This window comes from Protopterus annectens, chromosome 8.part0, assembly GCF_019279795.1.
Source record: "Protopterus annectens isolate FY-2018-M chromosome 8.part0, PAN1.0, whole genome shotgun sequence".
In the NCBI taxonomy this organism is placed as follows: domain Eukaryota; kingdom Metazoa; phylum Chordata; order Ceratodontiformes; family Protopteridae; genus Protopterus; species Protopterus annectens.
Window position 1 is genome coordinate 814553794 of NC_056741.1, and position 27457 is coordinate 814581250.

Genomic DNA, 27457 nt, shown 5'->3' on the forward strand with positions numbered 1-27457 from the left:
CTGCAGATTCTAAAGACAACCACAAGGCATTCTATGGTTATGTCAAGAATCTACATGGCAATACTCAGATCTACTCTGAGTTACAGCACAATGGCAATACATATACAGAACCAACTGATATTACCAACATATTGGCTGACAGGTTCAGTGCGAACTTTGCCCCCTTTTCACCCCCGAAAAGGCCTATCACAATACCTAAGGAATGCCAAGTCCCTATTATCATGGCTACACAAGTAAAAATCGCACTGTTCATAGCCAAGAATACAGCTTCCATGGGACCTGATAATATCCCTGGCTGTGTTCTACATTAACTACAAAGTGAACTGGCACCACACCTGAGTACCCTGCTCAATCACAGCCTCATTTCAGGCTTTGTTCCTACCGAATGGTGCACTGCTACAGCCATCCCACTCCACAAAAGGGGGAGCGACTACAGACCCTGGGAACTACTGCCCCCATTAGCCTGATGAGTCTGATATGTAAGACTGTGGAGCGCATCATCATTGACCGTATAAATAAGGACATAGGGAATCTCCAAACTCTGGACCCCAAGCAGTATGGGTTTGTGAAAGGTAGATCATGCCTGCTCAACCTAATAGACTTCTTCGAGTCTGTCACCAGAACTGTGGATGAGGGCAAGGTAGCTGACAGCAACCACTCCTTTGATAAACACGTTGCCACTGTAGTCAGAAAGTCCTTCTGTGTGGCACATCTCATTACAAAAGGTTTCTCATCCAGGAAGAAAGAGGTCATAATTCCTCTGTACTCGTCCCTCATTAGACCTATTATATAAGTTCCATGATGATATGTTCCATGGCCTTGCAGACCAGGCTCGTCAGGCTAATGGGGCAGTAATTCCCAGGGTCTGTGGTGGCTCCCCCTTTGTGGAGTGGGATAACCAGCAAACTGTAACAGAATCTGGTGAGCTTTTCCAGTAAAGCTTTGAGAGTCCCTCAGGAAAACTGGAAGGGGTCTCTTTTTTGAATCTTAGCAGCAGCAGATGAAGCCACAGAGGGGGTCTGAGCCTCCAGAGCCAAGAAGGGAAGAAGACCCCTAAGAATAAGCTTATTTCTGCAGTTTGCTAAGGCCTGCGGGTTGAAAGTGGCACAAATGTTACACTCCGCTTTTAAGTGATCAGCACCCAGGCAGTACACACACTCCTTGTGGGTATCCTGGTTTGGGATTTTATGCCCACAAGAAGTGCAGTGTTTAAAGCCAAGTGAAGGTTTGTCAGCCATGCCAAACAAAAAACCTGGCCTGAGAGTACGAGATCCACATACAATTCGCTGAAGCAGTAAACAAGATGTGAGGTGCTTGGGGGGATGTGGGGTATTATGGGTAGGAGGGAGGAGCTTGACACTCTGATCCAAGTTTGTAGAATGTGCCCAAACTGGATCCAAGGGTCGAATCAGAGACCCTATCATGAGGAGAAAAGAAGACATTAGATCTAATAAGTAAACAATACACATATGTCCTTGTTTAACTAGTCAATCATACAGATAGAATACCTAAATATTTAATTAAGGAATCATAAACCATCTGAATTCTCTCATCTCACCATAAAACTCTACCCACAATCTTGCAACCAAGGAACTACAAAAATTTATCCTCGACTGCTATAAGCTACCAAGGACACAGAAGGTCATCACTATATACCATGCCATCTCTTAAGTGATGTCCTTGTAACCAACTCTATATGCCTTGCTTTTACTGACAGCTTGACCCTACAAGGGCAATCAGGGCACAGTCACACACCCACCCTTGTACTACTCCTAGTATCAATGTATCAGAAAGATGTGACTGACTCAGCCAGTAGCAAAATTGTCTTTGATACTGGTAGGTTCAGAAGGCAGGAGGGGGATTCTATGCCCACGTCAGATGCATAGATTAATGCTGACACTGCAGTGCTGCTTAATGAAGATGCTGTCTAGATAAACAGACAACCCATCTGTTTGCCTGTCAGAGCTGGTGATAGCTCACATGGATGCAACTTATCCCATAGAAATTACCAAAATCATTCACACCCAGCAATGCTCAGTACCCAATCCGCCTGACCATCATAGCCATCTTTAGGAACCAGCGAACCCTGTAGTTTCTGGGGTCCCCTAACCACATAAGCTATCTTATCTTGATATTCTGTAGCATTTATGAAACCAACAAAAAGCTAGTACAGCAATCTTGTATACTTAATAAGTCAGGTGGATATCCTTTAAAATTCAAAGACATCTGTGGTTATAGTAACAACTTCATGCTTCTTAAGACAAAAGTGGCAAACTTTACGACACCCATGCAGATGGACAATGGAGGTACGACTGCTGAATCCTACACAAATGCACTTTATAAGCATATACACGAGTGCATGGATCGTGCTATCCCTAACAGAACCAAGATGCTATCCTCCAAAAAAAAAAAGGAAGCCAATCTGGTGGTCCCCTACCATAAACAAACTCTACAACAGAAGAAAGAAACTGTTGCAAAAAAGAGTAAAATCTCATGATTGGAGGAACTCCCTGGTCAGCCTCAGCAAGAAGCTGAGATCCCTCATAAAATCCTCCAAAGCTAGTTACGAAAACAAAATCACCACTGATTCTAAAGACAACCACAAAGCATTCTATAACTGTGTCAAGAACTTCAATGACAACACTGAGATTTGCTCTGAGTTAAAGCACAATGGCACTAAATATACAGAACCAACTGATATTGCCAACATACTGGCAGATAGGTTCAGTCTAACTCTATCCCCCTCTCACCCCCTAAAGGGCCCATCTCTGTACTGGAAGAATGCAAAGTTCCTGTAATCACGGCTGCACAGGTAAAAACCACACTCTCCAAAGCCAAGAACGCAGCATCTATGGGACCAGACACAGCATTCCAGGCTGCATACTGCACGAACTACAGAACAAACCGGCACCCCAAGTACCATGTTGAATCATAGCCTCACCTCAGGCTATGTGCCTGTTGAAAATAGCACAGCGACAGTTATCCCACTCCACAAAGGGGTGCCAGCATGGACCCCAGAAACTACCGCCCCATTAGCCTGACAAGCCTGGTCAGCAAGGCCATGGAACGCATCATCTTGGAGATTATAAACAAAGACATAGGTAATCTCCAAACCCTGGACCCCACTCAGTTTGGGTTTGTAAAAGGTAGATCATGTCTACTAAACCTGACTGACTTCTTTGAAGCAGTCAGCAGAGCCGTAGACGAGGGCAAGGTAGTGCACACACCCTATCTTGACCTCGCCAAGGCTTTCAACACCATCCCTCACTCTGGAATTATAGATAAACTCTCTAAACCTGGCATTAAATCCCTATGTCTCAAGATGGGTGGCCAGCTGGCTCATTGACAAAATCCACACAATAAAAGTAGCCAACTCCAAGTCCGACTTCAGACCATTGCCGAGTGGAGTACCACAGGGATAGGTCCTGGGTCCTCTCCTGTTCGGCATCTACTTCTCTGAAGTGCAGGCCAATACAGGTCTTTGGCTAACAAAGTTCGCAGATTACTGCAAACTGGGAGCCATAATAGAATCACCTAATGATGTAGACATTCTACAAAAGGGCCTCTCAGAGACAGATGCTTGGTGTCTGTCATGGCCTCAAGCTCAATGCCAAGAAGTACATTGTCATCCCTTTGGGAAAAACTCGGTACCCATAAACTACCACATAGGTGGTAGCTCACTAAACACTGAAAGTGTGACAAGAGACCTCAGGACACAGGTGGACAGTAGTCTCTTCTTTGATAACCACATCGCCACAGTAGTCAGGAAATCCTTCTGTGTGGCACACCTCATCACAAAAGGGTTCTCCTCTAGAAAAAAGGTCATTGTTCCTCTCTACTCATCTCTCATCAGACCCATTGTAGAGTACAATGCCCCGTTTGGCATGTATCTCACAAGACACCTACAACAACTGGAAAGGCCACTGAAATACCTCACTAAGAGGATTACCGGCCTCAGACAGATGCCATACGCAGACTTTCTCTTAGAACTCCAGCTCTACTCTGTTGCATATCGCCTACTCAGAGGTGATCTCTGCTTAACATACAAAGCTATGTCAAACCCAGAGCTGTTGGACATGCTACACTTATAGAAATCCCAATCTCTCCGAGCCACACGCTCCAAGAATCTAAACCTTGTTGCCACAATAGACAGAACATGTTATAGGGATAGATTCGTGTCCCAGAGACTTCCCATACTCTGGAATAAACTACCCATTCATGTCAAGCAAAGCTCTTCATTTGGCCCTCTTTAAGAAAAACCTTGACAACTGGATGGGAAATAGAAAATTCACCTCAGGGATCACTTCTGCGACACTGCTTGGCAGGGGCACAGGAAAATAATTATCTTGGGTGGCAAATGCCAGGGAACCTTTTTGGCTAGGCTTATATAGACCCCAGGGCCCATAGCCTAATACCTACCTATGAAGAAGCCCAAGAGCACTTTGGATCCGCAGAATTTACTCCCCCGGTCAGATCCTACGGTTTCTACGAATCCGGGGGATGTTATCAGTATATCTCCCACGCCTTCATCGGCTCCTACATCAGATCCCGTACCTCTGGATTCGAGGACTTCGAGGTCTCCTGCACTCTCCTCTAGGTCCAAGCATTCCTGGCCCTCCTTGCTGACTTCATCAAGGTAGTCCAGAAGCTGGTCCAATGTGGATATGGGCAGGTTGATGAGATTCTTCAAGGCCCAGATCCAGATGGGGGTAGTCTCGGCTCCGTCCCCTGTCAGATTCGTGAGCCACCCTAGCCATCCCATCAGGACTACTCCGATCCGACCCTCGATTTCAGAGTCTCAGGATTCAGGACTACTGGGCTCAGTGCAGAGGAAGCTCTCCTCCTCGACAGCGAGGTTGTCCTTGACTAGCCCTGTTCTGGCTTTCTCAGAACAGAGCGAGTCTCAGAGCCCAGGTGTTGGTGCTGGGTCCAGGGAGCTGGGGGTTGGGGCCATCCTTTTCGGAGCCATCCCTTCTCTTAAGATCCTCAGCACTCGACAGCTTAGGGTCCAGTCCCTTCCAGAGGCCATGGATCTGGAGTGAGTCCTGCCTGTTTTCACTTGGTTGCTTTGTCTTCGGGGGAGATGGAAAGGGCTTCTCCTGGTCCTTCAGCCTTTCAGATAGGGGAGAGGATTTTCTCCCGAATTGGAGATCCGATGGCACATTGTTTCTCAATCCACCCTGTACCCCACTCAGATCCAGGACTTGCTCCCATTCGTCCTGCCATGTGTCTTCCAGTCCCAAGCAGCCTTCAGGAATTTCCTGCTCAGGAAGGCTCCCCTTCTTTCGATACTTCTCCAGCTGAGGAAGTACCTAGGAAGAAGACGTGCAAAAGGAGGCATGTTGACTCCCCATTGGTGTCGCTAACTGAGGATATTGACTTTGAGGGGGAAGGGGATCCCCCTGATCCCCACCTGAAGACATTTCCTTTGGAGACATATTGGAGATCCTAAAGCAGAAAGGTGGATGGTCTGCCCAGCCTCCTTCTGAGGAGTCAATTCTCTTGGAGGTGTTCGGGATGGGTCCATCTATGTCTTGGGTGCCCCCCCCCCGGCAGATGCACTGGTTGATTTAGTGTCCCGCCAAGCATGGATGGAACCAGACACCTTCGAGCCCATAACCTCGTACCCCCCTGCAAACAGGAAACTCTGGAGTAAGTGTCCTGTAGTTGATGCTGTCATGGGGGCGGCAGCCACCAAGAAAGAGCTGACAGAAGAAATTGCAGATGTCCGTCTGCCTAATAACAAGTCTAGAGTGGTGGACAGGATCGGGAAGCATGTCTAAGCCTCGGCTAACTTTGCACTGAGGTTGTTGAACTATCTGGCTCATTTTCCTCTGCTGCACAGAGACCTGTTCAAGGAGCTATCAGTCTCCTTGACTGACCGAGTCCATACCTGTGGAGGAATTTAAGAAAACTTTTCCCAAGCTGACTACTCTTTCATCTGTCTCCATCTCATCAATGAAATTAATCTGCCATACCACAGAGGGCACCTCACAATCAGCCAGTTCAGGACTTTCCCTAAGGAGGCATGTGTGGATGAGGCTGTGATTTTGCAGAGCTCTTTAAGGCGTTGTTTGTCACTATCCCTTACGATAGCTCCTCCCTTTTTGGACTGTCAATTCAAAACACACTTACCTGCAGCGAGAAGGACTGTAAGACCCTTTCTGCTGTTGGAATCAAATTTTCTACCCCATAGAAATCCTTCTGCAGGAACCAACGTGGGGGTAAGAAAATGTGGTTTCACAAGTCTGAAGGCCCTTTCCAGGACCCGCATAGGGAACCCTCCAATAGAGGCAGTGGAGGAGGGTTTAATGATGGACATTGTCCTAGAGGCATAGGGGATTTGCAAAACCAGGGCTTTAGGATACCCCCTCTTGATGAGCCCTACCAGTGCTCCTGAAGCACTGCCCGACTGTCCATCTCTGGAAGCAGTCGGGGGGCGACTAACTTTGCACCCAAAAGCCTGGATCTAGTTTACTCAGAAACATTGGGTGCTAAGCATAATATCCAGAAGTTATTCAATTCCCTTTTTTCTGCTCCCGCCAAATTCCGAAAGCCTTCCAGACATGCCACCCAGTCAAAGGGAGCAGGCAGCACAGGAAATCCAACAACTGTTGTTAAAAAGAGTCATCCAGGTGGTCCCAACCAAACAGAGAGGATTCAGAACCTACTCCTGCTTTGATGCCGAAAAAGACAGGGGACCTAAGACCCATCCTGGATCTAAACAAATTGAATGAGGACATAAAGAAGATTAGGTTCCGAATGGTTACAGTTCAATCCATTGTCACTGTTGCACAAGGGTGACTGGCTGTGCTCAATAGATTTCAAGGACACATATTATCACATCAAAATAGGCAGGTTCTCCAGGAGATATCTGCTCTTTTGGCTGGGAGCCAATCACAACCAATTCAGAGCACTGCCCTTTGGGCTCACCACAGCCCCCCAGGTGTTCACCAAATGCATGGCAGTGGGAGAGGCTCACTTGAATCTCAGGGGATTCCAGGTGTTTCCATATTTCGATGATTGGTTCCTGACTGCTCCCATGAGGCAGCGGCTAATCCAAGCCAAAGCTTGATTAATCCAGTTATCTCACTCCCTGGACATCACCATAAACATGAGCAAATCCAACCTTACTCTGGTGCAGAACATGGAATTCATAGGTACGCAGTTCAACACAAGAGATAAGGTAGCTTCTCTTCCTTCACATCAGGTAGCAACTCTGAGAAATCAAGTTCAGGAATTTACCCCAGCAGACCCCCCCAGCTCGATTAAAACTGCAGCCATTCTGTTAGTCCCTCTAGCCAGATTCTTCATGCGGTTTCTCCAGTGGACGTTAGCAACACAATGGTCATTCTATATCAGCCTTTGTCCTTTTGCATCAGATTGACTTCCATTTGCAGATGTCACCTCAGTTTTTGGATGCAGTCATTGTCATTCTAGGCAGACTGTTCTTGAAGAACCCCCCTATAACCACTGTGACCACGGATGCTTCCCAATTCGGGTGGGGGGGCATTACAATGCAAAGATGGACCAAGAAATGTAGTCCTCTACCAAGATCAGGTTGCATATCAGTGTCCTAGAGATGACAGCAGTCCTCCTACTGTTGCAAAACTTTCAGGACATTCTCCCCTTGGGGACTGTCACAGTACACACCGGCAACATGTGTGTTGATTGGGTTCTTCCTTTTTTGTTGATGAACCAATCATTCTTACCCCTTGTGCAGGAAGGCCATGAGGGTATAGGAATGGTTGATATCTTCAGACTGCCTTCTAGTTGCAAAGCATATCCCTGGGAAAACCAGCGATCTGGCGGATAGACTCAGCAGATTGCTTCCGGTTCTGCACGAGTGGTCACTCAGTCAGACAGTGGCGAACATTATCTTCAGCCATTGAGGCCAACCTTGCTGCACTGACTTTGCCTCTCCCCTCAACAGCAAATTCTTTGCCTTGATCCCTCCTCCGAGGGAGTCCCCAAGGGATCCCAAGGAATGCACTAGTCTATGATTGGCCCCCAGGTCTCCTGTATATTTACCCTCCTCTTCCACTCATCCCAAAGTTTGAAGAGCTCTGTCATCCTCATTGCCCCCTTCTGGCCTCATCAGGTGTGGTTCCCCTTCCTGTGGTCTCATCTGAAATATCCTCCTTGGATACCGGAGCCAAGTCAATACCTTCTTTCTCACCCATCAGAGATGCAGCATCCCACCCTTTGAGCCCTCAGACTGTGACTGCTTGCTTTCTCCACTTCCATTCCTAGTCAAACAGGCCGGGCTCAAGTCCCCGGTCCTATAAATTCTTCCAGCCTTGCAAAAGTCTTCCACTAGAAGTCTATGCCAGTAAGTTGAAAGAGATTTGTTATTTGGGCAATGAGCAGGAGCCTTTATCCTTTTTCAGCACCAGTCTCAGACGTTCTGTTATTTCTTTGCACCCTTTTCACTGAATGTGCTAGCTTCTCGACTATCAAACTACAGTTAGCTGTTATTTCCAACTTTTATACTGGAAGCCAGTCCCACTTTCTGTTCACTTTTAGAATATGCAAATCCTTCATGAAAGGTGTTTCTTATTAAGGCCTCCAGTTAAGGACCCATCACACCCTTGGGACCTCACTCTTGTGTTACAGGCTTTGACCCAGGCGCAAGTTGCGAGATAAATTTCTGTCATGGAAGACTGTCATCCTGGTGGCCATCACCTCCGCTAAGAGGAATTCTGAACTACAAGCCTTATCCTCCAAACCTCCTTACATACATTTTCATGTAGGTAGTTTCTTTACGCACCAGTTCGTTCCTTATGCCCAAAGTAGCTACCGAGAACAATATTAACAAGTCCATCCAATTACCAGTGTTCTTTCCCAATTTCCCTAATAAAGGGAAGTATGTTCTCCATCAGACGTTTCTAGACAACTCCGTTTTTACCTGCACAGGACCAAAAAACACATGAAGTCCAATCAGCTTTTTGTAGCTTTCTCATCTAATAGATTTGGACAGGCTGTATCTAAAATTATCTTGGCTAAGTTTGTCTGACTGCATCTTGTACATTTACTCTTCCAAGGGAGTGGATCTACCTAGACGTCCAAGGGCACATTCCACCAGAGCTATGGCTACTTCTGCAGCCTTCTATTCTAGAGCATGCATTGATGACATTTGTGCAGCAGCGACATGTTCTAACAATCATACCTTGGTATTGCACTACAAGTTGGATATCATATCCAGGGTCTCCTTTGGTTCGATGGTTCTCTGGCATGACCTTCCATGAGGGCCATCCAGGATTTGTGTATCTGGGGACTCTGACCATATCGTAAGGAGGAATGAAGAAGACAGCATCAGATTAAAAGGTTATGTCTTACCATAACTTGGCATCTGTGTTGTCTTCCTTAATTCCTCCTCACTTTCCCACCCATCCACCCCCCCTGCCCCTTTTGCTTCTATAGGAACCTGGGTTATGAAGAGACCTATATCTAAGCCTCTTCTGCCACTCTTTTGTTGTGTGAGTGTTGAATATTTAGAATCCGCAAAGTCAGTCTGAGGTACTGGGGGGGGGGGTATTATGGGTTGAAGGGTGGGGGTTAAGAGTCAGATCCAAGTCTGTAGATTGTGGCCGAGCCAGATCCGAGACTCTATCATGAGGAGGAATGAAGGAAGAGAACACAGATGCGAAGTTATGGTAAGACGTAACCTTTTATTAACCATTGAAGAGTTGCCATCTTATTGTGGAACATATTTAGGAGGGATTTATAGATTTTGGTTTTTTTTTGCTAACTTTAGTTACATTTATTTTACAAGTGGTAATTTGTGCGGATCCTTCTGTTCTCATAGTCTTATGATGTTGTGCTGTTAAGGCTTATTTTATGAAGTATTATGTTACTTTTATCCAGTATTCTTGCACTAAGAGGTATGCTTATCTTACTCATTCTGATGGGCTCAGGAAGAATGTCTTTTCCAGACTATATCAAGTTGAATGGTATTTTACGAGATGTTGCAACAGCCTACATTCCAGTTTACATCATTTTTTCCCACTCTGTCCCATTTTCAGACTGCAGCATAGGGTTTGCTTCTTACATGGGAATGTTTTCATTTTATTCTCTGCATGGAAGGCTTTCCCCTTCTCACGGTCCATTTTCTTCTGTTTTTGTGTGGGTGGATTGTTTAATTTCCAATTTACTGAGGCCTTATTGCCTGATTTTTAGTTAGTATTTCGGTATCACTCTTCTAGTCACTGGAAGAGAGATCTACCCTAGTAAAAGTGCTGTGTTTCAGGGCTTTTTCCTTTTTTTTTTTTTTCTTCAAATATATATGCTTGACATGCCAAGCTTGCAGTTCCCTTCTGTGTTAGACTGTCTAGCTGTTTCAGGTTCTGTGGCTGTGCCCCCCCCCCCCCGCCATTTGTTTTTAGTTACTGACATTGGCAAGAGCCTTATTCTGTCCTTTTTTCTCCCATGGGACTGTCTTGGTCTCCCCCATTTAAGCCTTCCTTAAGCAGACAATCAAATGTTTCTTGGGGTCTCTAAGTATATTCCAACTACTTGCTTGGAACTGTTATGGTGATGGTCCTCTTCGATATTTATCCATGCAGTTGCCCACACCTGTGAGAACAAGAAAGAGTTTGTTTGGTATACAGTACCTTTGCCTAGGAAGCACTAGATTCTGACTCCTTAGTCCATCTAGTCAATATTAATATTATCCTTAAGACACTTATCTTTTCTTCTTTAAAACTGGTTTTAGATTCTAGTTCTTTTAGTGCCCGAGTCAAGACCATCTTATACATAGAGAATTCCTGGACAGGTTTCAGTCCCTCTTTTTATCATTGTCCTTCAGCCAATTTTCTTCCATTTTTTAAGGTTTGTGGTTCTTGCAGATGTCTCTGTCTGTGTCATCATCTCATTGGACAGACTCGTGTTCTAGTTATTGCCTGCTTCAGGCCTAGGGTGACCATTTTGTCTTCATAGCTTCTTGTCCTTGTTTTTTCCAGCATTTGAGGTTGGGATAATGCTTAAGGTGTTTACCTTACAGACACAAGGTTCAGGGTTTGTTTCTCATGTGGAGTAATTGGCTAGGCTTAAAATGGCTCAAAAAGGCAGTTAGCCTAGTATTATTGAACCTATGAAGCATTAGCCATTATCTTTAGTCTTCTCCCTTTCAGATACCAGGGAACATGGGTATATTACATCAGGAGATAGTCTGACTTGTCTTCTCTTGGATATTTTTTCGTAGCATCTGCCTATATCCTAAAGTCCTGCTGTCTTACCGTTTTCAACATTATTCCAGACCCTTTGATTCGGGAGTGTTTTTAGTCCTCTTGTTGCTATTTGTCAAATCTGTCTGAAATGAGATTCAGATTTATATTTTAGGTGCTTTTGTCTGAGTGCTTACTTGTGGCCTCCTGGTCTCTTTCCACACTAGGCAAACTTGTGAAACACAAACTGCGTTAGCTGCCAGAAGAAGCTGCAAAGTTCTTGAAGAAACTTATCCACAAATAAATAGACTGATAAGCACTTCTCATGCTGATATTGACCTCTGTAACCAAGTATTTTGCTAAAGCATTATTCATAAGTATTCTTTTTGTATCATATTCATGTTCTTAAATCTGGTCCATAGTCTGCATTTTGTTTTGCCTATGTAAACACATGGGCAGGAATGGCACAGTCATACATATACAACTCCTTTGGATTCACAGTTGCATCTACCCTTTATCCTGTACTCCTTACCACAGGTGCTGAGTCATCAGTATTAATATATTTACAATGTGGGTAATGCCCACATTTTTTCATAGTGGGGCTAAGGTTGTTATGTACATTGATAGTAATATTGCTTGTCATATTCTGTAATGTAGTTTTAAAGTTCGATCCCCCTACAGTATACTATGGTGGTCTTTAACCCACTCTATTTTTTAACTAGAATGTTATCATACATAATCACTCAGTTTTTGTTCAAAATCCACTTAAGTGTTTTAGAATCACTACTGAAATGTAATAAAACTTGTAGCTGGGCTAAAGTTATATTGTGTTCCATCCAAACTGGAAAACTGAGTGAGATGTAAGCCCTACAGATGAAGTATTTAAAATAGGTTTAAAATGTCTTGCTGCTGTTTTTACTGTATATTTCTAATTCCTGAAGAATAAGTTTGGGATATCCTCTCATACCATACATTCCCACCAAAGTATTACACTCTTCTTCAAATTGTGAATCTAAAGTAACAAATTTTGCTGCCCTCACCAGCTGCCCCTTAACTACTAACCTTTGTTGATGGTATGGGTGTGAACTGATATAATAAAAATGTTTTAGAGTAGGTATTTTTTCTGAACATTCCTGATGTATATCTGTTGGACCTTGTCCTTTTCTGCTCAAGCTTCAGTGGTGGATTAATCAACTTTCCTTCAACGCAGGGCTTCCTTTTCAAGCTGAATTTCCCACTCGAGGTCTACAGATGCCTCAGATAGGGGGTGATGTGCCTCCTGTGGCCCCTAAAGATTCAGGGTCTCTGGCCTCTTCATCACAGGTCAGACCACATCAACATAAATCCTTATCACACAGTGTCATTTGAAGAGTGGGTACTGCAAGCTTTTCATTTCTTCTTTAATCCTGGACCCCTCAAGATTTTTAGACAATACCACAGTGATGTGATATGTAAATGAGCAGGGAGGGCACAATGGTCTCTCTTCTTTGCAGACTAGCTCTTCAGGTCTGGGATCTAGCTATCCAATATCAAGTGACTCTTCAGGCAGTTTACATTCCCATGGAACACAATCTAGTGGCAGACTTTGTAAGCAAGCCCAGCACACAAGCTCATGAATGGATGCTTCACAGAGATTTATTCATGGACGTTGTATATCAGTGGGGTATTCCTCAGGTAAATCTTTTTGCCTGCCCCTCTGAACAGGCAACTTCCTCTATTCTATTAGAGTCCCAAGTCCTCTGGCTTAGAAAGTGGACAACCCTGTCTTATCTTTGGAAGTGGATGTTTCTGTACACCTGCCCCCCTCCCTCCTCTGTTACCACAACCTCTGCATAAGATCAGGCAGAACTCTCCTAAGGTCTTGCTGGTTACACCCTTTTAGCCCAGACAGCATTGGTTCTCCCTTCTTTCTCACTTGGCCAGGGGCAATCACCCCATGTTACCTCATTGTGTGGATCTTCTCACACGGGACAAAGGGGTCTCTTATCCATCCTCACTTGAACCACTCTTCAAATGACACTGTGTGATAAGGATTTGATCCCTTTTAGGCATTTCTTTTCTGAGAATGTCCTTCAGGTTTTGTAGGAAGCCAGGAAACCCACTACAAGGAAATCGTGCATGTCCAAATGGAAAAGATTTTCTGTTTAGTGCCTCTCTCACCATCAGGATCCTCTATTAGTGGAGGTTCCTTTGGTTCTCTTTTATTTGTGTGATCTGCTGCATGCTGGGTCGGCATATTCTTCAGTGAAAGCTCACCTGTCAGTAGTTTTGGCTTGTCCGCCCTTGACTCCTCTTGCTTTTCGGTGTGAGGTCAAGCAATTCCTTAAAGGCATTATTCACATCAGGCCTCCCAGGAAACCTATTTTGCCTTCTTGGAGCCTCAGTTTTGTACTTGAAAAATTGATGCAGGCTTTTTCTGCACCTGCTTCCTCAGCTTCCTTGCAGCAGTGAACTTGGAAGACTGTTCTGCTTTTGGCTCTTACTTCAGCCAACAGGATTTCTGAACTTCAGGGTCTCATGACCATTAGAGACAGGGTCCTTTTTTTCTTCTCTGCAGTCTGCAAGCGAGAAGGTCCTTCACACCTTGGATTTGCATAGACAGTTCAGATATTGTTTAGATAAAGCTAAAGTTGGTCTGCAAATCTGACCAGTGTTTTGTTTCTTTTCATCCCAGGACTTTGTGTTTGACTGTTTCTGAGCAAACCGTCTACTCCCGGATTCCTGCTGCCATTTCCTTTTGTCATTCTTTTCATTATAAATGTTTTCCTCATCTATAAAAACACATTCTGTTAAGGTAATTGCCTCCTCTAGCGCTTTTTTCGAGGGTCTGGATACCAATTCTATCCTTGAGGCTGCTTACTTGGTCCTTATACTTTCACTAAACATTACCAATTGGATGTTGATTCCAGGGCCAGAGCAGGCTTTGCCAGGGCTATCCTGCATGGGTTTTTGGAGGACTCTTCTCTGCCTTCCTCCTTTCAGGCATACTCTTGAGCTCTTGTAGTCTCCCTTATGTGAAGAATACTGCAGCAGTGATATGGAAGGACAACGTACAGTTGTGTAAAGTCTTAACATAACTGTAGATGTCCTTCTTTTCACTGTTGCAGTATTCAGACCCTACCTCCCTCCCCCTCTGCCCTGACTCTTGCCCCCTGGTTGCCCTCCTGACTGAGGGGCCCTTCTCCCTTCTTCCTTTATTTTTCCTTCTGCATGCACATGTTCCTATTTGTTCCTGAGGGTATTCTGTTCATCCTGAGGCTTTTTCAGTTCTGAATATCTGCACCCATATGCTACTTTTATGCCCTATGTCATGTGCGAAGAGCATAAGTGTGATGTATGGCACCTATATGAGCTGAAGGCTTCGGTATACTGGCCGCACGATGGTATATCCTTCGCAGGAGATCCCCTAGGAGAAGAATACAGCCACAGTAAAGAGAAGGACATCTGCTGTTATGGTAAGATTTTACAAAACTGTACTTTATTGATGGTAGTTGTTGTTGGGTGTAGTTTTTGTTATGTGAGAGTAAAAAGCACCCAACGGATGAACAAATAACTGTTCAAACAAATATAAACAGTAAATGCAATAAAAATGCAAACGGTTAAACGAAGCACAGCTAAAAATAACATAAAACTTTGTTTTATGTTATTTTTAGCTGTGCTTCGTTTAACCGTTTGTGTTTTTTCGCATCTGTTGTAGTTTTTGTTATACTTTGTTGTTTTCTGTGTTTTCCCTAGGTAGCTGGGTATTTGGATAGCTTTAAGATTTTCTTTCCAGCTTTTTCTATTAAATCTTGATATTAATTATTGCAGTATTAGCAGTTGTTAACAGTTACTTCTGATAGGGTTAAAATAGTTTCTTAAACACTTATCTAGTCTGTATTAGTGTGCAGTTATTTGGTATTTCTAGTCTTTCCCATTGCTGTTTTTGAAGAGTATTTGTGTAGTAAATAATTTTGTCTTCTTCCCTGAACATGGAGAAAGCTTTAGGGTTTAAAAAAATGTCTCTCCTGTGGACATAGGTTGCTGCCAGAATCTGCCCACAACAAATTTGTTTGCTGCTTGGGCACTGCTCATCTAAACATGAAATGCCAAGCTTGTGCCACTTTTGATGCTAAAGCAGTCAATAAGAAATGGGCCAGACTTGTTGACAAAGGCATCTTCACCCCTCTACTGTTTCTTTCTTTTCTCCCTGTCCTAGTAAGAAACCAGAGAAGTGGGACAAGGATAGGTCAAGGGATAAGGAGTCCAGGTCCCATGGAAAAGAGCTAGAAGGGTGCAAATGCTCTCCCTCATCTACTGAGGGACAGACAGAGCTTAAGGTACGCCACCCTTCTGCACCTCCATCTCTGATCCCTTTGGGTCAGTTGGGGCTGATTCGGCCCCAGTGCTGTTGGCCTTTAAGCGGATTCCAGTCTCCCTTCTGCCGTATTGCTCTAGCGGAGTTTTCTGAGGGGCTGGCCTCCTCTGGTCCAAATGACACCCTTTCAGATCTGGTCTTCAGATCCGATGACCACAAAGAGGTAGGTCTGTTGGGTCATTCGGGAGCCTCAAGCCATCATATTTGGAACAACTGATTCAATCCTTTTTTTCAGGTCCATTTAAAGTCCATGTGCAGCTAGGCATTATTTCCACCTCCTCTGCACTGAGGCCTGAGGTTTCCCAGTGTTGGTTTTCTTTCCCCACTTCCCTCTGTTTTGGAATTGTCAGGTCTGACTGTGTTGCCCTCCCCTCAGAGGTGCAGATGGCTTGGCTGCTTCAGACACTAACTGGATCCTTAGCGTTCTTGACTCCAGCACTGAGCATTCAGTGCCAGTGCCCCAGGGTCAGGGGTAAACCTTTCAGGTCTCTGAATTGTCCCTGCCTCTGGGTGCTTTGACTCAATAGCATATCTTTGATCTTGACATTGGAGCTGATTGAGTCAGAACCAGTGGCTCACTCACTTCTTCAGATCTAAGGAGCACCGAGCCTGGCCGTCTGACTTTGGTTTCAGACTTTATCAAGGAGAGGATCATCCCTAGTTTAGAGATGGAAGCTTTGGCATTTGCATCAGATCCATTCCAATCTCTCCAACTGTCTATGCCTACAGATTTGCATCAGTTGTTTCCAGGGCAGCCCACATCTTTGAGTCTTGAGATTCTCCTACATTCAGTGCCCCCCTGTGTTTTCAGTGTCTCCTCCCACTTCTCCTCATAGTGAAGTGCATGGAAAGAGGAAGTCTTTTCTGTGTCTCCTCCCACTTCTCATAGTGAGGTGCATGGAAAGAGGAAGTGTAAGAGGATGCACGTGGATTCTCATGAGGAGTCCCTCACAGGGGTCCTGATGGAGAGATGAAAAGTCAGCAAGCAAAGGAGCGTAGTAGTGCTGAAATTGAATTCATCCTCAATTCTTGGTGAGTACTTTTGCGAGGTGGACCCTGTTTTTCACAAAATCTCACCAAGGCGACACTGATATATAGACTGTATTTATATAGCATATATCATGGACAGAAGTAAATCAAAAGTAAAAAAAAGATAGCTGGGTGCACAAGACCCAGGATAAAAAAGTGCCCAGTCCTGGTAGGTGCGCTGGTGCCAGGACTAGAAAAAATGACAGTGTAGAATCCTCAAAATACAGAAACAATCCTACAGTGGGGCCAGGCAAGGCTCAAGGGGAGGGATGGCCCCCCTGTTGTAGAAGGAATTAGTAGTCCACAAAACGACAAAAATTGATTGGCCAAAGAAGAGCCATAAAGACGACAGAGTGGACTATTGAGGATAAGAAAGAAATTATGTATTGTTACTATTAAAAAACAAAAGAAAGAATGTAAGGTGAAGGACCAGATGAGAAGGCAAGAAATGTGGAAAAAACATAAATATAGTTGCAAGTATAGAAAACTTCTGAAAGAGCCTCATGTTGATCAAGAACAAATGCAGGAATGGTTAAGGAGAGGTGAATTTACGTCAAGAAATGAAAGGTTAATACTGGCAGCCCAAGATAGTGGGCTACATACACGCTGGTTTACGAAGTCCATTGAACATGTGGGAGAAACAGACATATGTAGGTTTTGTGGAACCGAATTGGAAGCAGTCATGCGCCTTATTGCTGGTTGCGACTCTCTAATGGTAGAGGGACTGTATACTGAAAGGCATAATAATGTGGTGAGATTGTTACACTGGAGGTTGTGCAAATATTATGGTATCGAAGTGGCTGAAAAACACTGGAAAGATGAGCCACAGAGAATCTTAGAAAATGATGAAGTTTAAATCACTTGGGATCACCCAGTACCAACAGTCCAAAAGATAGATGCTGGAAAACCAGATATAGTGGTCCAAGAAAAGAAGACCGAAGTAGCATTGATCATTGAAATCGTCACACCTAGTGACTACAGTGTCTTGCGTACAGAGAGAGACAAAGTCATAAAATACCTCGATCTGCAGGCAGAAATGACAGCCATGTGGAAGAAAGATACCCAGGCAGTTCCAATAGTAGTAGGAGCAACTGGTCTTATAAAAAATAATTTACAGTCCTATTTAGATATGTTACCAATTCATGTAATATAGGAGCGGTCGTGGTGCTGCGGTAGCGTTGTCGCCTCACAGTAAGACGCTGTCCGGTTCGATTCTCAGCTAGATCGTCTTCTGCGTGGAGACATGCGTGAATGGGCGTACCTTCGTTGAAGGTTGTGCATCAGGGCTGGCAACTCTGCACGTAAAAATTAACTGCCAATCATTAGCAGATCGGAGTTCCGCTGTGACGACCCCTAACCAGGAAAAGCCGAAAGACACAACAACAACCAGTTCATGTAACACCGTACGAATTGCAGAAGGAGTCATTACTGGGCACATTGTAGGTGCTGCGAAGAGCACTTTAGGCTAACATCAAAGAATGAACCAATACTAATTTCATGAACTTTAATCATACGTTGACTTAGGAATGGGGTCCATTACTGTCATGGTATTAGAAACCCAAAAGGCTTGGAGAAATTAAAAAAGGGCACCAACTTCAGTGAAGGGTAAGCTTCTCTCAAATCCCCCATGCCATTCCCTCCTTTGGTGACCTGCTTGAATTGTTGAAACAGTGCAGTGGACCACAGAAGCCTCTTCCCAAGAGGAGTCATTTTTTTATGAGAGCCTTTGGCATAGGCCTATCCACATCCTGGCTTTCCAACACACTGAATGCTTTTGTACACTTGGTGTCTCAGAGAGCTTGGAGAAAACCCAACATAATCGAATCAGTCTTTGTAAAACAAGATAAAATTTCAGCCTCTCCCAAGGACAGACCTCAATGGAGCAAGGGTCTAGATTGAATGCCCCCGATAAGGACACCTCAGAGGATAGTTCTGTGTTCCATCCCCCAACAGAGAAGAAAACACTTGTATGCTTCAGCCATATTTGCTTTGTGTGCACTGAATTATATTTCCCATTTGATGAGACTTCAGTGAGACCTAGTCACTGACGTGTCAAAGGTCATTAAAACCCAGATATCCTCCAGAAACTCAGAAGACTGTGGAGGCTCAGTTGTCAACAATGGAGTCCATATCCAATGTCTGTATGAGGCTGTTGTCCGACACAGCTGATATGAAGTCCTGCACACAGGTACCACAATACGCCGTCATGCTTGGATGTGTTTATGTAACTTTGAAGATTGCTTCAAAGCTCCTATTGACAGTTCTTCCTTGTTTAGCGCAAGGGTCAAAGAGATGCTGACTAGAAGTGAGCAAGAAGGAAATGCGCTGTCTATCATTGGAGTTTACTTCTGTACTGCTCAGAGGTCCTTCTGTAGGAACCAGAAGGTTATAAAGCATCTCTTTTGTAAAGTGCAGAAAGCTTTCCAGGACACTCCTACTCAAAGTCCCACCCCCTCACAAAATGGGGGGGGGGTGCAGTAGTAGTGGATGACAGGACTTACACGGGGCTTACTCTGTGAGGCTCTTCCAGCACTCCTGAAGGGCTGCTCAGCTGCCACACACTGGAGGCAGTCAGGGGTCATTTGGCTGTCTACCCAAAAGCTTGAGAGGCCATAATATCAGACACATGGATGTTGAGAGTGGTGTCCAGAGGTTATACATTTCCCTTTTTGTTCACTCCCAAATACTCCTAAAAATCCCTTCCAGACATGTCCACCCCGACAGAGAAGGGACACAGCAGTAGAAATTCAAAAACTCCTCATTGACCAAGTCGTCCAATAGGGTCCCAGTAGAGAAACAGGGATTCTGGGGTCTATTCTAGATTCTTTTCAGTCATCAGGACCATTCTGGATCTTAGTAAGTTGAACTGATTTGTCAAACAGATCAAATTCCAGGTGGTCACAGCACCGTCCATTCTAACTCTTTTGAGGAAGCACAACTAGATGTGCCCAGTGGATCTTACTACTATCATATAAAAGATAGTGAAGTATTCCAGCTTGTTTCTGCTCTTTTATCTGGGGACCGGTTATTACCAATTTCAGGCTCTGCCCTTTGGTCTCACCACAGCCCACCAGGTGTTCCAAAAATGCTTGGTAGTAGTGGCAGCCTGGCTCAGGCTGCAGAGTTTCCAAGTCTTCCCCTACCTAGATGATTGGCTGCTGACTGCAGCCACTAAGGCATCCCTAATCAAGACCCGATATTCCTTGCTCCAGCTGCGTCTCTCCTTAAGTTTAACCGTCAGTTATGAGAAGCCCAGTTGGGAACTGGTTCAAGTACTGGAATTTGTCAGTTGCCATTTTGATGTGGTCGCTCAAACATATCAAGACTGAATTTTCTTCCTCTAAAGGTCTGTCACATCCTGCAGGTTCACAAACCTTTTGTGGCTTTAGTTCTTCATCTCCTTGGGCACATGGCTGTCTTGTGTTTATGTAATACCTTTAGTGAAGTTCCAGATGAGTGATATTGTGGTCTAGCAGCTCAGTGGCTCTGTCTATGTCATCCTATGAACTTTTCATTGTCACTAAAAATGATTATTGCCACCAAATTGGTGATGGTTGGAATTTTTTCTGGTTGTGGCAGACTGACCTTTTTTCTCCCCCACACCACGGTGACCACAGACACTTTCCTTCTGGTGCGGAGGGGGGCCATTTTGAGGGAAAGACTGTCCATGGTACCTTGTGGCAGTACAAGGCCAGTCTTCACATCAACATCTTTGAAATAAAAGTGTTCTTCCTAGCATTGCAGGCCTTTCAGGGCCTTCTCCCCAGAGTATGATTGCATCTAGACCAACAGCATGTCAATGGTGAGATATTTGAGCAAGCAAGAAAGAAATGTATCCACTCTGTCAAGAAGCCATGAGGGTTTGGCTATGGGCAGTGTTATCTAAGTGGTTTCTGATCATAACGCACATCACAGGATAATCCAGCATTCTAGCGGAGAGTTGGAACAGGAAAATTATTCTTCCTCATGAGTGGTCCATAAAACCAGACATAGAGGCATAGGTTTCAATTGCTGGTGCACTCACTGCTGCGGTCTGTTTGCTTCCACCATCCAACATGAAGTACAGCAGTTTTTATGCTCCATTCCCTCCAAACAGTCACCAAGAGATTCTGTTCTGTATGCTTGACCCGTTCCTGTTACGTGATTGAAAGTATAAAACTTCGATCACCACAAGATCGAACTTGTATGTTCGAAGTTTTATAATTTCGAACAAAAAAAAAAAATGGACAGAAAGTAACTGTTGTAAGCAAGGGGGCTAGCCCCCCTCCCACCCACTCTTTAAATATACCAAATCCGAGATCGCACTACAGTGCGGAAAGGGAATATTTCCCTTTACTGCACTGTAGTGGGATCTTGGAGTTGGTACATTTAAAGAGCGGGGGGTGTGAGAGGTGCAGGGGGCTTGCCTCCCTGCTTACAACAGTGCAATTCGATAACGCAATAGGAACCCATGCTTGACACCCCCTCCCTCCAGGTTTTCTTTATGCCTATCCTGCCACTCCTCTGGTAATCAAATTTCTTTAGAAGTCAGCCTATAACAGAGCAGCTGTTATCCTCATTGCCCCATACTGGCCCCATCAAGTTTGGTTCCCCTTCTTTGTAAAGACCTTAGTGTATTTATAGTTGGTAAAGAAAAATGTTATTAAATCAATCCAAGATGACTTATCTAGTCACATGCTATAAAGTGCATTGTCCCCACCAGTCTAGTAGTGGATTTTTATCGGAATAGGGGGTATAGTAATTTGATGCTGCTTCATAAAATGTTTGGTATCTTTTACTGTTTTAAAAAAAAAAAAGTAAAAAAATAAATAATGAAGTAAATGTTCACAGGGTATGCTTTGTACATGTCAGTTACTGAAGTAGTCATTGTGATGGCACCATATCATCTTTTAGTTGTTTTATTTTGTATGATCTGAAGACCCAAATGCTATGTCTTAATGATACATACCTTTCTCGCCTTATTTTACTTGATGGTAAAAGTTTTAAATCTCAAAAATCCAGGTAATGCTAAAAAAGTGACTTTGCAGTACAGTTGCTGATTAGAAGTCTTGAGTGGACAGCATGTCTGGTGATTAGTTTAAGCTGTCAATCTTTAGATGGAATTGGTAAGTGTTCAACTGGTCTTGGATAGTAACAAAAAAAAATGAAGACCATTTACTTAACTTATCCTTTTTTTTTCCTCAGAAATCTTGACTTCTCAGAATTCATAATAAAGCCACAAATAGGAGCCAAATCTGAATCATTTGTTTATGACCTTATTGCTGTGTCCAATCATTATGGAGGTCTGCGGGATGGCCACTGTAAGTTTTATGTAATGTTTCTTTATATAATGACAAAAATGTTCTTGCTACTAATTCACGAAACAGACTTGCATTTCTTTAAGCATTTCCTGCCTACCTTTTTCAGTAACATCAGTAGTGCCAGATTTATCTGTACAGAACTTTGAAGAACAGGTTTTAGCATTTCATGGGTGGCACTGTTCAAGATAGGTGACGGTATAGGATATGTTCCTCAAGACCCTGTTCCAGACTGGCAGGCCTTTACTCAGGGCATTCTTAATGCCTTCATGGCTTTGAAACCTACCCCTGCTATTTCTCTTCCCCTGACTTCTCTCACTTCTATTCCTAGGAGCTCTAATTTGGAGCAGAAGCCTTCTGAAGAGGAAGTTTCTTCTTCAGATGAGTTTCTTGTCTGTTCCACCCGGATAGCTTCTCCTTTGGGTTATGCTTCCCCTGAAGTAGAGTCAAATGGTACTGACTCCCGAGGAAGACATCTCTTTTGGAGAAACCATTTCTAAGATAAGAGACTTCTTTAAATGGGACCGCTGTCAAGTTTCAGAGGTACAGAACAGGCACTATGATCTCTTACAGACTCGCCTTCACCTTCTGGTATACCCTCTGTGTTGCTTGCGTTTTTGGATGCCTTCATGTCAGCATCTAAGGATCCTGACTCTCAACCTCCTGCCCCAAAAAGGCCAGATAGATTTTACAAGGTGCCAGAGGACAGTAAATTTCTTTTTAAATTTCCTCCTGCGGATCCTGCTGTTATCTCAGTGTCTGCAGATAGACCTTCAAAATTTTTGCCTTCTACTTTCTTACTTCCATCTGATAAAGACAGTAAGATTATGGAGAGACTGGGTAAAAAAGTCTGCACTGCATCTACACTGACCTTCAGGGCCATTAATTATCAAATGTGTCCAAATATATTTTGACCTTGCTCTCTCAGGCTTCAGTGCTGCTGTCAGACCTTCCAGACTTTGCAGTCAAGGTTCAACTTTCCTTCTTCTTGACAGCCTCTACCAAAGTGACTCATCATTCAGTAAAGTGCAGCTGTTATGCAGCTGAAGTATCTGGCTCAGTCCTAAAAACATATTTTTGGTTGAGATTACAACCCTTGCCTGGTGATATCAAGGCAAAACTTATGGATGCTCCTCTTGATAATTCTGCCCTCTTTGTAGCTAATGCTGCTGCCCTTTTCAAATCCTATTCAAGAAAAGGGGAAGGAGTTAAAGGAACTTAAGTATATTTTTGTGTCCCCAATTCCTAAGTACCACAGGAATTGTCCTTCCAAGACACATTTTGTGAGGAAACAGTCCCATACTCCTCCATCCACTTCCAAAAAAGGGCCATGCAAACAAGGTTCTTCCAGGGCTCAGCAAGCCTCTGCTCAAAAGCCCCCTCTTCCAGATAAACCAGGGAGTCTGTGACTACCTGCCCATTCCTACAACTATTCCTCTTTCCTAGCACTCCTCTCTCTCTCTCCTTTTCTCCTTGGACAAACATTACTACAGACACATGGATCTATCCAAAAATGACCAAAACCAACAGAAAAGGGGAAATACAACTCCAAACCAGCAACAAATGAACAAAAAGGGTCATGCACTTAGAAATTGCCTTAGTGTGTGTGTGTGTGTGTGTGTGTGTGTGTGTGTGTGTGTGTGTGTGTGTTCCTCATTCCTGACTTGTCTGCCTTTGAAATGACTTGTAGCTAGTTAAATTTGTTTTAGCACCTTTTCACTTGCAGCTAACTAATGTGGGTTTTCACATTAAGAAGACTGGGACTGCATTTCTGGTGACAGAAGGGCAGCCGGATGTGTGAGTTGTGATACACACAGGTAACACATTCAGTGCGGAAATGGACAACAAATTATACTTGGACTAGGAACAAGAAAGGGGAAAAATAAATGGAACAAACTGTTAAGTGACTGTAGAGGTTACTGCAAGTGTCACTGAAGTGAATATTGTATATCTTCAACGTTTTCAACTTGCATTAAGTGAATGATGTTATCTGATGGTCTTGGTAGACGAAAACGTATTTGAAATCATCAGCGTTAATATTTGTGTGGTCCTGAGTGTTTCTGTGGAATAAAAAGCTAATTTATTGTGGTTTGTGGAGTGTGTTTTTCTATCCAAAATGGATACTACATGATCTGGAAGTCCTATTCCACCATTCATGGGTATCTCTCAACCACCTCAAGACCAGCTTCCTCTTTTCCCTCAGGTACTTCAGGACTTGATTTCACAGGGAACCATTCAGGAAGTCCCTCCCCAGCAAAGAGGAAGAGGTTTTTACTCAAGGATGTTTCTAGCTCCCAGGAAGGATGGCCCATGGAGACCTATCCTAGACCTGTCTCCCCTCAGCCCTTTTCTGCAGGTTCCCACCTTCTGCATGCTCTCCCTCCAAGCCTTGTTTCCACTCCTACTGCCTCAGGCCTTTCTGGTGTCTCTGGACATCAAAGATCCATATCCCCATTTCAGGAAATACTTACTTTTTTTGTTGCTTCTTCTCATTTTTGTTCTGTGTTTTGCCCTTTAGACTCTCCACGGCCCCAAGGGTATTCCCAAAATGCTTGGCTCCTGTTATTGCCTTTTGCAGACTTCAAGGATTACATGTTTATTCTTAACCTGGACGGCCTGCCACATTCAAGCAACTCCTTCAGAAATTCTGCTGGAGAATCTCCAGACAGCCATCAGCTTGCTTCTAAGCTTGGAGTTCACTGTCAGTTACAAGAACTCCTCCCTCACTCCTCCTCAGGACCAGGTCTTCTTGGGGTGCAGGATAAGGACAGATCATATGATGGCATTTCAGCCCTTTCAGGAGGTGCAGTCTCTTCTAGCTTACTTTCAGCAACTTGTACCACTCACTTCCTTGACGGCCAGGGAGTTTCTCAGACGTCTAGGATTCATGGCATCCATTATTCCCTTGCTCCCCTTAGCCACACTCCACGTGAGGAAATTCCAGTGGTATCTGAAATCTCTCTGGTCACAGCATGCAGACCCCCTGCATTTTGTTCTTCCTTTTCTGAAGAAAGAATTGCAGTGGTGGATTCAGCAAATTTCACTGAACCCAGGTCTCCCTTTGCAGCATTTACTTCCTGGGCATGAGCTGTTCACAGATGCCTCTGACCTGGGGTGGGGAGCAGCCTTGGAAACCTGAAGGTCCCGGGTCTCCCCCCCCCCCCCATAAGGAAGGAACACACAAACATCAAAGAAATGAGGGCTTTGATTTTACTTTTATCTTACAAGCAATTTACTTTCCTTCCACTCAAAATATTGTGGCAGACACACTAAGTAGGTCCATCACTCAATCCCATGAATGGATACTCCACATGGATGTGTTTCTGGACATTCTCCACCAATGGGGTACACCTCAAACAGATTGTTTTGCCTCCCCTCTGAAAAGACAACTTCCACAGTTTTGTGCCAGAGTACCAGGCCCTCTGGTATGGAAAGTGGAAGCCCTTTCGATATCTTGGAAGGGGATGTTTCTTTACACCTTCCCCTTCCCACTTATTCAGAAAGTCCTGCTGAAGATCCAGCAGGACAAACCAAAAATCTTGTTGGTGACCTCCTTTTGGCCAAGACAGCATTGGTGCCCTCTTCTGCATTTAGCAAAGGGGCAGTCATCATAAGTTACCTCATAGCATAGACCTTCTCACACAAGGTAAGGGATCACTTACTCACTCACACTTAACAATCCTGAACCTAACTCATAGGGGTGATACGCTTTTGATCCGTTTGACACCTTTTGTCTGAGGATGTGCTTCTAGTCCTTCAGGAGGCCAGGAAACCTAATATTAGGAAATCCTACTTGTCCAAATGGAAGAGATTTTCTATCTGGTGTCTAAAGAAACTGCTAGATCCATTTTCAGTGGATATCTCTCTAGTTTTGTCTTACTTGTGTGAGCTGCTTAAGGCCGGATTGCCATATTCTTCTGTAAAAGCCTACTTGTCTGCTATTTCTGCATGTCTGCCTCTTTCCCCTCCCTTAGCCTTTAGGCTAGAAGTTAAGCTTTTTCTTAAATGCATCCTTCATATCAGACCTCCTAGGAAAGTTGTTCCTTCACCCTGGGATTTGAATTTTGTACTGAAAAAAACTCACCCAAGCCCCCTTTGAGCATGCTTCACAGCTTCCTTAAAGCATTGCACTTGGAAGACTGTGCTGCTGGTGAGAGTCTCTGAATGCCAAGCTTTAATGGTATCTCAACCTTTCCTCATTTTTCACAAGGATAGGGTCTCTCTGCGTACTAACCCCTCTTTCATGCCCATGGTAGTTAATGATTTGTCCCTTAACCAGTCTATTAATTTACCTACCTTCTTTCCCTCACCTCAAAATTCCAGTGAAAGGGTATTACATACTTTGAATGTGATAGACGGTTCAGATTTTACCTGGAAAAAAACAAGTGTTTTAGGAAATCAGAGCAACTTTTTGTTTTCAGAGAAAACCTGTGTCAAAACAGACTATTTCTTCATGAATTTCTAAGGCCATTTCATTCTGCTGTATTTTCTATAGTAAAACTTTCTTCCTCAGTGAAAGCTCATTCCACTAAGGCTGTTGATTCACTTGGGCCTTTTTCAAGGAGTTGGACACTCCTTCCATTTTGGAGGCAGCTACATTGTCTTCTGTCCACATCTTTACCAAACATTACAAGCTGGATGGCATCTCCAGATCCAGAGCAGGGTTTGCCAGGGCAATCCTGCATGGTTTGCATGGTTTTATGGAGAGCTCCTCGGTTTCATCCTTCCTTTCCCTTTCATGAGCTTCGGTACTCTCCTTCATGTTATGAATACTGCAACATGGGAATAGGACATAGAATAATTGTGTAAAATCTTGTCATGACCATAGATGTCCTTCTCTTCCATATTGCAGTATTCTCTCCCACCTTCCTTCCTCCTTGATCTTGTATTTCTCTGGATGATAGTTTGCCTCTCCTTTTTATCCTTGGACTGGTGTTCTGACTGGGGAATTCATTTCTGAGGATGGTACGTGCAGACATCACTTTTATGGCCTATTCTCCCTGCTGCCTTCGTGCGACATCCCACATACCTTTCAGTGGTAAAAGTATTTGTCTACTGGCGAGACATTTGGTTCGCCTAGGCAGAAAATCTCTCATGTTATGAGTACTGCAAAATGGAAGAGAAAGGCATCTATGATTATTGTAAGATTTTGCACAACTGTTCTATGCCTCTTCTCTGTACAAGGGACAAATGGTCTAAGGGTCATGGACAGATTTGGAGACCAATCTTAACATTAATATCCTTGAGATGAGGGCAGTCCTCCTAACACTGCAGGCCTTTCAGGACTACTGTTTTTTTTTCTGGGTTGATCTCCATACAGTCAGACACCATGTCGGTCAGTAATATGGTACATCAACAAACAAGGATGAATTAAATCTTACCCCTGTCACAAAGAAGTCACAGGAGAGTGGTAATGGGTTGCTTTCTCACATTCTGGGGAAAGACAGCTGTCTAGTGAACAGGCTTAGCAGCTCTGTCCTAATGCCTCGGGAGTGGTTTATCAATCCTGCATAGCGCAACTCATCTGCAACTGCTGGGGCCACCCTTGCTGCAATCTTTTTGCCTCCCTGTCCGGACAAAGATTGATTTAACATTGCTCCATAAAGAAA

The 27457-nt window shown here is 44.0% G+C and overlaps 1 protein-coding gene across 1 annotated transcript in view; it reads left to right on the forward strand.

The window, feature by feature from the left end:
• USP11 (ubiquitin specific peptidase 11) overlaps nucleotides 1-27457 on the forward strand; it is a 3313221-nt gene that overhangs the window by 2903998 nt on the left and 381766 nt on the right. The window contains exon 22 of the mRNA XM_044080280.1: nucleotides 21736-21851. Coding sequence (XP_043936215.1) covers nucleotides 21736-21851 — 116 coding nt within the window. The remainder of the gene's footprint in view (nucleotides 1-21735; nucleotides 21852-27457) is intronic.